Here is a 12,719-nt window from a genome sequence, read left to right as displayed (position 1 = left end):
CCCGCTCCACCCTTCAATGACAGGCCGTGTTTCCCACTACCGCATGTTGGGAACATCATTTCAGTACATTTGCACCTAATTATAAACCCTGCTCACCGGAATCATCCGCCCATGTCAAAGTTACCACCCACAATGGCATGAATTCAGAACAGCGTGCTTCACGACTACCTTTAAAAGGCGTGCACCTGGCAACCTGAACTTCAAGGGGAACTTGGAGGTGAGCGCACATAACCTTGTGCAACACTTGCAAAGATCACCTGTAGGACATCAAGAAAGTGGCACTGTGCATTCACGGGGTCACAGGCAAGTCGTTTTTCCCTGGCTGAGTTTCAGTGCGGTGCTGGGGCAAGGGCTCCAGTGAGGGTCAGACCGGGGGTGTGGGGTGGGTGGAGGGCGAGGCAGCACAGACTGAAGGAAATACTCAAGCACATGGCGGGGGGCGGGGGGCAGGTGGGGAGTGAGGGAAGCAGCCACGCGCTAGGAAAGGCTTATCAAAAGTGTGCATTCTTCCGCAGATGCAACTGTTCAGCTGCAGCTCCATTGACATGCTTGGAGTTGGGCCTCTGAAGCTTTTCTCCCCACTCAAGCAACACAAAGCATGAAAGTGCCACCAAATGCTCCAGAACTTTTCACCCCTTGGGTGCAGGCTGCAAATTAATGTGCGTTTTAGGGGGCAGCAGAGCAACTGGCCAACTGGGCAAGTTGTACAATCCCCTTGCGAATTGTGACCAATTTGCAGTCACTGGTGAAGGCACTCACAGCCCCTTACAATGTCTTTATTACGGTTTGGACTAATATTGATTATGGTTCAAGCTAACAGTGAAGCTTTGCAGTGTGGGTTAGGAGAATGTCTGTGCCTGAGCTGAGAGCACAGCATGCAGTCCAATGGGCAAAGCGGATGCCAATCAGTCAAGTGGAGTAGGGCGGAGGTAGGTAGGGTTTCGGACAGCCAATGAGCACACTACACACGGCCACCCACCTGCTGGCCGCACTCTCCTGCATGCGTGAAAGGGCCTTCAGACTTAACCAAGACAGACTCTTAGTGCACCCATGCTAACCCACGTGTCTCTCTCTTTGATCCTGCAGGAGGATAACATCAGGATCATGGAGCCTGGTGATTTAGCGGTATGCCTCATAGCTTACAGGGAGCAGAGAAGGAGAAGAGAGCGACAGAGTCGCCTGGCTCGGCAAAGGGAGGAGCACCTCTCTCAGGATGAAGGGGCAGCAGGGCCTGCTGTGCATGCAGCTGAAGATCCACAGAGAGCCGTCACTCAAAGCGGTCTCACTAGACCTGGCATCTATAGACAGCACCTGTCATTCCTGCAGGTGACCGAGAACCAGTGTTGCCGAAGACTCCACAGGTCCTGGGAACTAGTCCGTCACATATGTCACTTGCTGTAGGATTTGGAGCCACAGGGACATGGAGGGCATCCACTGCCAATGGCCATGAAACTGACCGCAGAGCTCAATTTTTAAACAGTTGCTACATCCAGGGCTCCACAGGTGACCTGTGTGGGATCTCGCAAGCCTCCATGTACAAGTGTATCTAGGTGGTCATGGATGCCATCCTCGCAAAGGCACAGAACCTGTGCATTTCGCCCGCGATCAGGCAAATATGCTGGGATTTGCGCAGATCTCAGGTTTTCCATGCGTGCAGGGTGCCATCGACTGCACTCACGTGGCGCTTAGGTCTCCATAGCAACAAGCAGTCAACTATGTCAACTGCAAGGGCTTCCACTTACTGAATGTTCAGCTGGTCTGCGACCATCACAAACACATCCTACAGGCCTCCGCACGATTCCCAGGGAGCGTCTATAACTCCTACGTAATCAACAGGTCTCAAGTCCCTGACATCTTACAGGGTCCAGAGAGGCTGCAACGTTCACTCTTTGAGGACAAGGATTACCCACAGAGGATGGGGCTGATGACACCCATGCGGTGGCCTCAGACTGCAGCAGAGCAACGGTACACCGGGACTCATACCGCAACTCGGACTTTGGTGGAGCAAACGATATGCATTTTGGAAATGAGGTTCCGGTGCCCCGACAGGTCTGGCGGAGCACTGCAATACAGTCCCCAGAGGGTAACAAAAACAAAAATACCTGGAAAAACTCAGCAGGTCTGGCAGCATCTGCGGAGAGGAACACAGTTAACGTTTTGAGTCCGCATGACTCTTCAGCAGAACTAAGGAAAAATAGAAAAGGGGTGAAATATAAAACAAAAACAGAATTACCTGGAAAAACTCAGCAGGTCTGGCAGCATCAGTGGAGAAGAAAAGAGTCGACGTTTCGAGTCCACATGACCCTTCAACAGAACTGAGTATAGTTAGGAGAGGGGTGAAATATAAGCTGGTTTAAGGTGGGGGGCGGGGGGAGAGAAATTGAGGGTGGGTTGGTTGTAGGGAGAAGCAAGCAGTGATAGGAGCAGATAATCAAAAGATGTCACAGACAAAAGGATCAAAGAGGTGTTGAAGGTGGTGATATTATCTAAGAAAATGTGCTAATTAAGAATGGATGGCAGGACACTCAAGGTACAGCTCTAGTGGGGGTGGGGTGGAAAGACTGACAAGGTATTAGTTGTAGATTTAAAAATAATGGAAATAGGTGGGAAAAGAAAAATCTATATAAATTATTGAAAAAAACAAAAGGGAGGGGGAAGAAATGGGGTGGGGATGGGGGGAGGGAGTTTAAGATCTAAAGTTGTTGAATTCAATATTCAGCCCGGAAGGCTGTAAAGTGCCTAGTCGGAAGATGAGGTGCTGTTCCTCCAGTTTGCGTTGGGCTTCACTGGAACAATGCAGCAAGCCAAGGACAGACATGTGGGCAAGAGAGCAGGGTGGAGTGTTAAAATGGCAAGCGGCAGGGAGGTTTGGGTCTTTCTTGCGGACAGACCGCAGGTGTTCTGCAAAGCGGTCGCCCAGTTTGCGTTTGGTCTCTCCAATGTAGAGGAGACCGCATTGGGAGCAACGAATGCAGTAGACTAAGTTAGGGGAAATGCAAGTGAAATGCTGCTTCACTTGAAAGGAGTGTTTGGGCCCTTGGACGGTGAGGAGAGAGGAAGTGAAGGGGCAGGTGTTGCATCTTCTGCGTGGGCATGGGGAGGTGCCATAGGTGGGGGTTGAGGAGTAGGGGGTGATGGAGGAGTGGACCAGGGTGTCCCGGAGGGAACGATCCCTACGGAATGCCGCCAGGGTGGGTGAAGGGAAGATGTGTTTGGTGGTGGCATCATGCTGGAGTTGGCGGAAATGGCGGAGGATGATCCTTTGAATGCGGAGGCTGGTGGGGTGATAAGTGAGGACAAGGGGGACCCTATCATGTTTCTGGGAGGGAGGGGAAGGCGTGAGGACGGATGCGCGGGAGATGGGCCGGACATGGTTGAGGGCCCTGTCAACAACCGTGGGTGGAAAACCTCGGTTCAGGAAGAAGGAGGACATGTCAGAGGGACTGTCTTTGAAGGTAGCGTCATCAGAACAGATGCGACGGAGGCGAAGGAACTGAGAGAATGGGATGGAGTCCTTACAGGAAGCGGGGTGTGAGGAGCTGTAGTCGAGGTAGCTGTGGGAGTCGGTAGGCTTGTAATGGATATTGGTGGACAGTCTATCATCAGAAATTGAGACAGAGAGGTCAAGGAAGGGAAGAGAAGTGTCAGAGATGGACCATGTGAAAATGCTGGAGGGGTGGAGATTGGAAGCAAAATTAATAAATTTTTCCAGGTCCCGACGAGAGCATGAAGCAGCACCGAAGTAATCAGGCATAGCTGGGGCCCATGCGGGTACCCATAGCCACACCTTTTATTTGGAGGAAGTGAGAGGAGTTAAAGGAGAAATTGTTCAGTGCAAGAACAAGTTCAGCCAGACGGAGGAGAGTAGTGGTGGATGGGGATTGTTCAGGCCTCTGTTCAAGGAAGAAGCTAAGGGCCCTCAGACCATCCTGGTGGGGGATGGAGGTGTAGAGGGATTGGACGTCCATGGTGAAGAGGAAGCGGTTGGGGCCAGGGAACTGGAAATTGTTGATGTGACGTAAGGTGTCAGAGGAATCACGGATGTAGGTGGGAAGGGACTGGACAAGGGGAGAGAGAAGGGAGTCAAGATAACGAGAAGTGAGTTCCGTGAGGCAGGAACAGGCTGACACGATCGGTCTGCCGGGACAGTTCTGTTTGTGGATTTTGGGTAGGAGGTAGAAGTGGGCCGTCTGAGGTTGGGCGACTATCAGGTTGGAAGCTGTGGGAGGAAGATCTCCAGAGGAGATGAGGTCAGTAACAGTCCTGGAAACAATGGCTTGATGTTCAGTGGTGGGGTCATGAATAGAAATATAAGCTGGTTTAAGTGGGGGGGTGGGACAAGAGAGCTGGAGAGAGGGCCAGTGATAGGTGGAGACAACCAAAAGATGTCACAGACAAAAGGACAAAGAGGTGTTGAAGGTGGTGATATTATCTAAAGGAATGTGCTAATTAAGGGTAGAAAGCAGGACAAGCAAGATACAGATAGCCCTAGTGGGGGTCGGGTGGGGTGAAGGAATCGAAAAAGGCTAAAAGGTAAAGATAAAACAATGGATGGAAATACATTTAAAAATAATGGAAATAGGTGGGAAAAGAAAAATCTATATAAATTATTAGAAAAAACAAAAAGGAGGGGGAAAATTAGAAAGGGGGTGGGGATGGAAGAGAGAATTCATGATCTAAAATTGTTGAACTCAATATTCAGTCCAGAAGGCTGTAAAGTGCCTAGTCGGAAGATGAGGTGCTGTTCCTCCAGTTTGCGTTGAGCTTCACTGGAACAATGCAGCAAGCCAAGGACTGACATGTGGGCATGAGAGCAGGGTGGAGTGTTGAAATGGCAAGCAACAGGGAGGTCTGGGTAATGCTTGTGGACAGAACAAAGGTGTTCTGCAAGGGTGATAAGTGAGGACAAGGGGGACCCTATCATGTTGTCCTCACTTATCACCCCACCAGCCTCTGCATTCAAAGGATCATCCTCCGCCATTTCCGCCAACTCCAGCATGATGACACCACCAAACACATCTTCCCTTCACCCCCCCTGGTGGCATTCCATAGGGATCGTTCCCTCCGTGACACCCTGGTCCACTCCTCCATCACCCCCTACACCTCAACCCCCTCCCACGGCACCTTCCCATGCAACCGCAGAAGATGCAACACCTGCCCCTATACTTCCCCTCTCCTCACTGTCCAAGGGCCCAAACATTCATTTCAAGTGAAGCAGCATTTCACCTGTACTTCCCTCAACTTAGTCTACTGCATTGGTTGCTCCCAATGCGGTTTCCTCTACATTGGAGAGACCAAACGCAGACTGGGTGACCGCTTTGCAGAACACCTTCGTTCTGTCCGCAAGCATTACCCAGACCTCCCTGTCGCTTGCCATTTCAACACTCCACCCTGCTCTCTTGCCCACATGTCCGTCCTTGGCTTGCTGCATTGTTCCAGTGAAGCTCAACGCAAACTGGAGGAACAGCACCTCATTTTCCGACTAGGCACTTTACAGCATTTCGGACTGAATATTGAGTTCAACAATTTTAGATCATGAACTCTCTCCTCCATCCCCACCCCCTTTCTGATTTTTCCCCCTCCTTTTTGTTTTTTCCAATAATTTATATAGATTTTTCTTTTCCCACCTATTTCCATTATTTTTAAATGTATTTCCATCCATTGTTTTATCTCTACCTTTTAGCCTTTTTCGATTCCTTCACCCCACCCCACCCCCACTAGGGCTGTCCTGCTTGTCCTGCTTTCTACCCTTAATTAGCACATTCCTTTAGATAATATCACCACCTTCAACACCTCTTTGTCCTTTTGTCTGTGACATCTTTTGGTTGTCTCCACCTATCACTGGCCCTCTATCCAGCTCTCTTGTCCCAACCCCCCACTTAAACCAGCTTATATTTCACCCCTTTTCTATTTTTCCTTAGTTCTGTTGAAGAGTCATGCGGACTCGAAACGTTAACTGTGCTCCTCTCCACAGATGCTGCCAGACCTGCTGAGTTTTTCCAAGTATTTTTGTTTTCGTTTTCGATTTCCAGCATCTGCAGTTTTTTGCTTTTATCTTAGTCCCCAGAGGGTATCACACATCATCGTCATTTGCTGCATGACCCACAACCTGGTGCTGCAGTGGGGAGAGGACCTGGTTGAGGAGGAGATGGAGGAATTGCACATATTCTCCGATGAGGAGGATGTTGAAGGGGTGACAATGATGAGGTCCTCGAAGGCGAGGATGTGCCGATGAGGCCATCGCACTGCCAGACGAGGCAGGTGGACTCGGGAGGCCCTCATAGCCGCAAGGTTCATGGAGGATGCTGACAAGATGCGGTGAGGACATTCCTGACATCCTCACCTTGCATCTGTGAACGTTTGACTCCTGTGTGGCTGATGGCAACGCACATACCCCCAGCATTCAGGCTCATGTCATGGAGACACAGAGGAGGCCCTAATAGTTGTTTGATTCCAGGAGGATGCTGACGACATGCAGTGAGGACGCTCCATAGATCTTCACATTGCCTCTATGAATGTCTGGTTCCTGTTTGGCCGAGGGCAGCTCGCTTTCACCCTGTGATCAGAGTCATATCAACAGACACAGCCATGAACCTTTAAAAGCACCTGATGACACGAGTCACAGATGCTGAAGATATGGGGGGCCAGCCCCACCTCAAAGGTGCTGAGAGCACACAGAGAGAATGATGGAACTCTGTGGTGCCTGCCCAAAACATTCTGGCAGCAATGACCAGCACCAACGAGGTGCAGCATAGTGATGTGTCCAAAGAGTGTGAGGCTGGACCATCACTTTTGTCTGAAGGCTGCACAGAGCACAGGGAAGACATTCTGGACTGAGACACCTGCCTTTATCTTGTGCAGGATCCAAGGTTTCACATCTGAGTGACACGAACACTGCTCATCAGAACAAGGAGACACAGGCAAGGAGACATTCTTGGGAGTTTGTTTACAATAGTGAACAGTATGTACAAGTGATTAACATCTGTGCCCAGGGTGTGCAGCTACATCTTCTTAACCTTCTTAACCTTGCCACTACGCCTTGGTGCTCCTCCGACATCCACAGTGGAGGTGGAGGCAGCCTGCTGACTGCAACATCCTGTCTATGGTGACCTTGCCCGGTGTCCTCCGGAGGGGTGAGACCGGGAGGGCCCCGGCCTGCTTTCGGGATCCTGCTGTGTGACAGTGGCACCCTCCTTGGCCTGTGGAGCTGGAGCTGCTGGAGTCACAGGAAGAGGGGATTCGGATGGGTCGGACACTCCTGGAGTCACCTGGGTGGATGGTCATGAGGGTGGGGGAGTAGGGAGGGGAACCTGCTGATTCTCCTCCCTCCTCCTCCCTATGGGTGCCCAATGGCCCTTGGCTGACACCTTGAGGAGAAAGGGAAGCTGGAGGGAGATCGAGCTGCCTCACACCCCTCTAGCATTGACACTGTTGGAGACCAACTATGGCATCAGCAATGAAGTTCAGCCCGTGCAGCAGTGCAGGACCGATGTCCTGGACCAAGGTCTCCATGGCGGCTGCCATCCTGCCAGTGTTGACCTCGGTGCGTTGGCATGCGGACGTTATCACCTTGGACTGAAGGTGAACAGGCTCTTTCATCATGCCTTGCAATCTGAAGAGTGCAGTGGACAACCCTTCCTGCAGCTCCAGCAACTGAGGTATGACCGAGTCCAGAGGCCCCTCATCTGACTCGAACTCAGGAGATTCTTGGCTTCCAGCAGTCATGCGAGTGCCAGTAACCTGAAAAGTCCCTGTCGCTGTATGCTGTGGATCAGACAGTGCGATGTGGTCACTGAGGTCCCACCGAGGTGTGTGTCTCTGCGCTAGTGGAGGGTGTGGGTGAGCGCTGTGATGTGTCTTCAATTAGGGCGTTACAAGGTGTCTTCAGGGCTTGAGTCGAGGAACTGGCTCGTGGACCCCATCAGCTGCTTCTCAGATGTGCCTGCGAAAGCAAGGAGAGATAATTAGTGCATGGCAGGGGACTGTGGAACAGGGGAACTCACTCACAGCATGCTTGTCTGATGGATGTTGCACTGCTGGATCCTCACTTGTGCACCGCTGACCTCACCGTCATCACAGGAACGTTCCAGATCATCGCCGACCAGCTAGGTTACTCTATTTTCAAAGTCTGTGAGGACCTTGATGTCAGATATTATTTCACCAGTCTGAAATCTCTCCCTTTCATTGTGTGCCAGCTTGTCCTGCATGAAGACAGATGGAGAGAGTGTAAGCAGGATGCCTGCCAGGCCAGATGAGAAAGATGCCTGGCATATGTGGGTGGTGAATGGTGCCATGGATGAGATGAGGACCAATCCACAGGGCAGATGAAGATGCGTGTGAGAGAGTGAATGGTGATGTCCCTTGAACTGGAATTGAGTGAGATCCCTGTGCATGTGTGGTGGGTTTGTGAGTGTGTAAGTTGAGAGTGACTTACCCTGGTGGAATGGAGGAGATCATTCATCCTCTTTTGGCACTGGTTGGCTGCCCTCTTTTTGCAGGGCATTGGCACTGACCACCGCTGCCAATGTCTCCCATGCTGGATTGGTAACCTTGCTTGCTGGCCTTCGCCCAGAGTGGGGTAGAGGACTTCACAGTGGGCCTCCACTGCATCTAGTAGGTGCCCGAGGGAGGCATCACTAAATTTGGGGGCAGCATGTTTCCTCTCTTTGGCAGCCATGACTTTGCAGCAGCTTCCGATCCTTTAGAGAGAGCTAGCTGTGTGCAGGGGCGCACTTTAAATATGGCGCCCGGATTACTGAAGGTCTGAGGTGAGAGCGGGCGATTCAGAGGCCACCCCATCACTGATCAGGCATGTTTCCCAGAAATGCATTATTAATGAGGCGGGACACGCTGGGATGATATGGCGAAAACCTGTCATTGTGGCCGGCAGACAAAACATCCTTTTTCCCGCCTGCTACCACACTCTGTGCAAACCTGGGACGATTCTGCTGTTGTTGTTTTCCTCACCTCAGCAGAATTTAAATATTCTGGGTGAGTACAACAAGACCAAGAATATTATAGTTACCATTGATCAGAAACTGAACTGGACCAGCAATATAAACACTGGCTGCAAGAGCAGATCAGATGCTAGAAATTCCACAGTGAGTAACTCAGCTCTAGATTTCCAAAAGCCTGTGCACCCTCTACATGGCACAAGTCAGGTGTGTGATGAAATAAATTGCCAGGATGACTTGATGCAGTTCAAACAACACTCATGAAGCTCGACACCATCCAGGACAAAAACGCCTGCTTAATCAGCACCCCATTCACCACCTTGAACATTCATTCCCTCAATTGATGCACAGTGGCAGCATTGTGTACCATCTCCAATATGCACTGCAGCAACTCACCATGCCTACTTCAACACCTTCTAAAGCTACAAACTCTACCACCAGGAAGTGGAAGTGATGCCATAGTGGTATTGTCACTGGACCAGCATTCCAGAGACTCTGGGGACCCAGGTTCAAATCCCACCATAGCAGCTGGTGGAATTTGAATTCAATAAAATTCTGGAATTAAAGTTTGATTGTTATAAAAACCTTTAGGCTGGCCTACATGTGGCTCCAGACAAAGGCAATTGGGGTGAGATTTTACCTTGGGGTGCATGCCCACGTGTCAAAAAAGCATATAGGATATTTGCCTTTATTAGCTGAGGCATAGAATGTAAGAGCTGTTCTGTTCACCATGTCATTGTGATTCCACTAGATTTACAAGGATATTGCCAGGACTGGAGAATTTTAGTTTCAAGGAAAGATTTGATGGGCTGTTATCTTTGGAAGTAGATCTAATTTAAGTATAAAATTCATGTAATTGGAAAGCTCTATTCCTCTGATTGAGGAGTCCATAACCAGGGATATAGATTTAGGGTGAGAGGTAAAATGTTTAGAGGGGAAATTGGATGGGAAATATTTTCACTGAGGCTGTTCCAGGGATCTGAAACTCACTGCCTGAAAGGATGGTAAAGGCAGAAACCTTCGTAACATTTAAAAATATTTATTCTTGTATCTCTACAAGATATATTCTTGTAGTGTCGTAACCTACAAAGCTATGGACCAAGAGCTAGAAAGTGGGATTAAACTGGATGGTAACTTGTCAGCTGACACAGGCATGATGGGCCAAATAGCCTCATTCAGTGCTATAAATTTATGATTCTGTGATTCTTAGCAATCATTTTATTTTTTAAATTAAATCTTCTGATTGAAAAAGAAAACTCAAGGAAATATTCCTTTAATTCATTGCACAATTTCTCAGGGAAACCATAGTCAAAATAGCATTGCACTTAAATCCACATCATTGTGCAATTTACATGATGGAATGAAGGATTGAAAAGAAATATATTTGAACACAAATCCAGAATCATTGTGGTTCACAGTGTACTGATGGCAGAATAAAACATATAAAATCAACACTTAGCTAGAATTTCATAATTCATGAAACTAATAATTTGCTACATTTCATTATAATTAATGTTTGCCTATTTTATCTGGATTTACAGTTTTAGTGTATAATAATCCTTGCTTTCTAATTGTATTGAAATGAAATGTACTTGGCAATAGATAAGAGGTGATACATTACATTAGATTTTACGAAAGACTGAATGAAAGCAGGAAGTCCTTAACCTTTAATCTGCTTTGGTTTTCATGTGGATAACTGTGTCTGCAAAACCACTTTAACATGTTAAGATGAGGATTTTACAAATTTGTGTGATATTCATAGTAACATATTTTTCTAATAAACATGACACCAAGGTAAAAATTCTGTACTTTTGTTTTCAAACAGTAGATTGAATAGTACTGCAACTTAATTGTGCATTCAAGCATAATTAAAGTGTATTTTAAAATTTTAAATCATTGATAAGGATTGAATTATAGTCACACAGCTCTTGATGAAGTTGAGACTAGATACAGATACCAGAAAAAGATAATGTATTGTTTTCTGTGCATTGCTACAATGCAAGGCCCTAATTACCAAGATTCTAAACTTTCAACACTTGATAAATTGAAACAAAACATGCATCAAAGAATGACATGGATTTTTGCATACATCAGTGGGTCTATATGGAAGCTACGGCTGGATTTTTCCAGCCTCCTTCACCGCCGCCGCCGCCGCCCCCCCACCACCACCACCACCCGATCATGGTGGGTTCTCACATGGGCGAGGCTGGCAAGCCATTGAAATCTCCATTCACATCGGTGGGACCGGAAGATCCCACAGGCGTGAGGGGCTGTAAACTTCCAGACTATGTTGTACATTATAGACTAGAGCCTCTATTAATTGCAAATTTAATCCACATTGCTGTAGGGAGGTGCTGAGCAGAGGCTCAGCTATAACCCTCATACAACAAGTAGTATTGGAGGACAGCTGTTATGAAACCAGTCAGGAATCCACTGGCAGTCTATACATATCATCTTTCTTGTCTGTTTCTTTTGAAAACCACTGTAAAAAGCATGAAGTTTTCTTCCTCTGCTTGCTACAAAAAAAGAGAAAGAAAGTCATGAAACACGGTTGAGGCAGAGTCACAGAATCACAGAAATTTTATGGCGCAGAAGGAGGCTATTCCCTGGTTTGTGAGATTAGACATGGTAGTGTCACAATCACAAGGTCATAAGGAACAGAGAAGGAAGACTGAGAGGGGTTTTGGAGACTGGAATGGAGATATCTGAATCAGCAGCAACACTTCTCAAAATGAATTAACAGACCAGAGGTTAATGAGTTAATGAGTTATAATAATGGTTATTTCAACTATCTCACTACTACAAATTAATGAATGTCTAACTTAGCAATTTATGTTACTGCCTTTTCAACAGCCCAAATCTTACATGGAGGGAATTGCAACATTTAATTGTCTGGACCTCTGAATATGATCCACTGGCCAACAACCTGGGCTGGAAAAAGAATGGAGCTGGTCTAATGGTGAACAGTAGATTTGGGTTTGGCTTGCTGAATGCCAAAGCACTGGTTGATATGGCAGATCCTAAAACCTGGAAGGGAGTGCCAGAGAAGAAACAATGCATTGTTAAAGATAATACTTTCGAATCCAGGTTAGTAATCACATTGGTCTTTTGCCTTCCTTTCATTTTAGTGTCATGAAATATTCATATCTATACAAAAGTTATCATACATAATTTTTAACCTCAGCGTTCAATTATCCTGATTCTGGAGAGTTCAGATTATGCATCAGAGTATATAAATCAAATGTTAAAGAAAGTGAAAAGAGTTGGGCTCACTGTTCCAGACTACCCATTTAAGATAATTTTAGTGACAGCTAAAAAATCAATATTCTTCATATTTGTTGTTCCAGGAGTGATTATAACCTAGAAGAAGTGTTTTTATTGATACTTGTTAATAGCCACCAAAAGAGCACATTCAGGTATATAATCAATTATCCAACTTTAAATATGACCAGTAATAGAAAATGTGATGCAGTGGATTGGGTGGAACATTGTTCTTTCATCTCTCAAACCTCCATTTCATTCCAACCAAGAGTAATTATGTTAAAGATCCCTCCTTGCTAGTTGTTTGGATCCTAAAATAAAATAAGCTGAATTGTCTGAAACCAGTACTCAGTCAATGCAAATCCACAGCACAAAATCTGCTCATAATTTAACCATAACTGATGCCAAAATTATTAACCTCAGTCAGAAAGGCTGTAAGATTAGCTGGCATGGGAATGGAAAAATAAACAGTGAGAATAATTTTTTAGATGACATTTTTTTGGA

The 12,719-nt window shown here is 47.2% G+C and overlaps 1 protein-coding gene across 1 annotated transcript in view; it reads left to right on the top strand.

Annotated features, from left to right (window-relative positions):
• Positions 1-12,719, top strand: part of pcsk1 (proprotein convertase subtilisin/kexin type 1) — a 131,883-nt gene that overhangs the window by 85,874 nt on the left and 33,290 nt on the right. The window contains exon 10 of the mRNA XM_078565524.1: positions 11,808-12,041. Within this exon, the coding sequence (XP_078421650.1) occupies positions 11,808-12,041 (234 nt within the window). The remainder of the gene's footprint in view (positions 1-11,807; positions 12,042-12,719) is intronic.

Source organism: Cetorhinus maximus, chromosome 2 (assembly GCF_964194155.1).
Source record: "Cetorhinus maximus chromosome 2, sCetMax3.hap1.1, whole genome shotgun sequence".
Lineage (NCBI taxonomy): Eukaryota > Metazoa > Chordata > Chondrichthyes > Lamniformes > Cetorhinidae > Cetorhinus > Cetorhinus maximus.
Note: the sequence above shows the minus strand (reverse complement) of the source record. Positions and strands in the feature narration are given on the sequence as shown.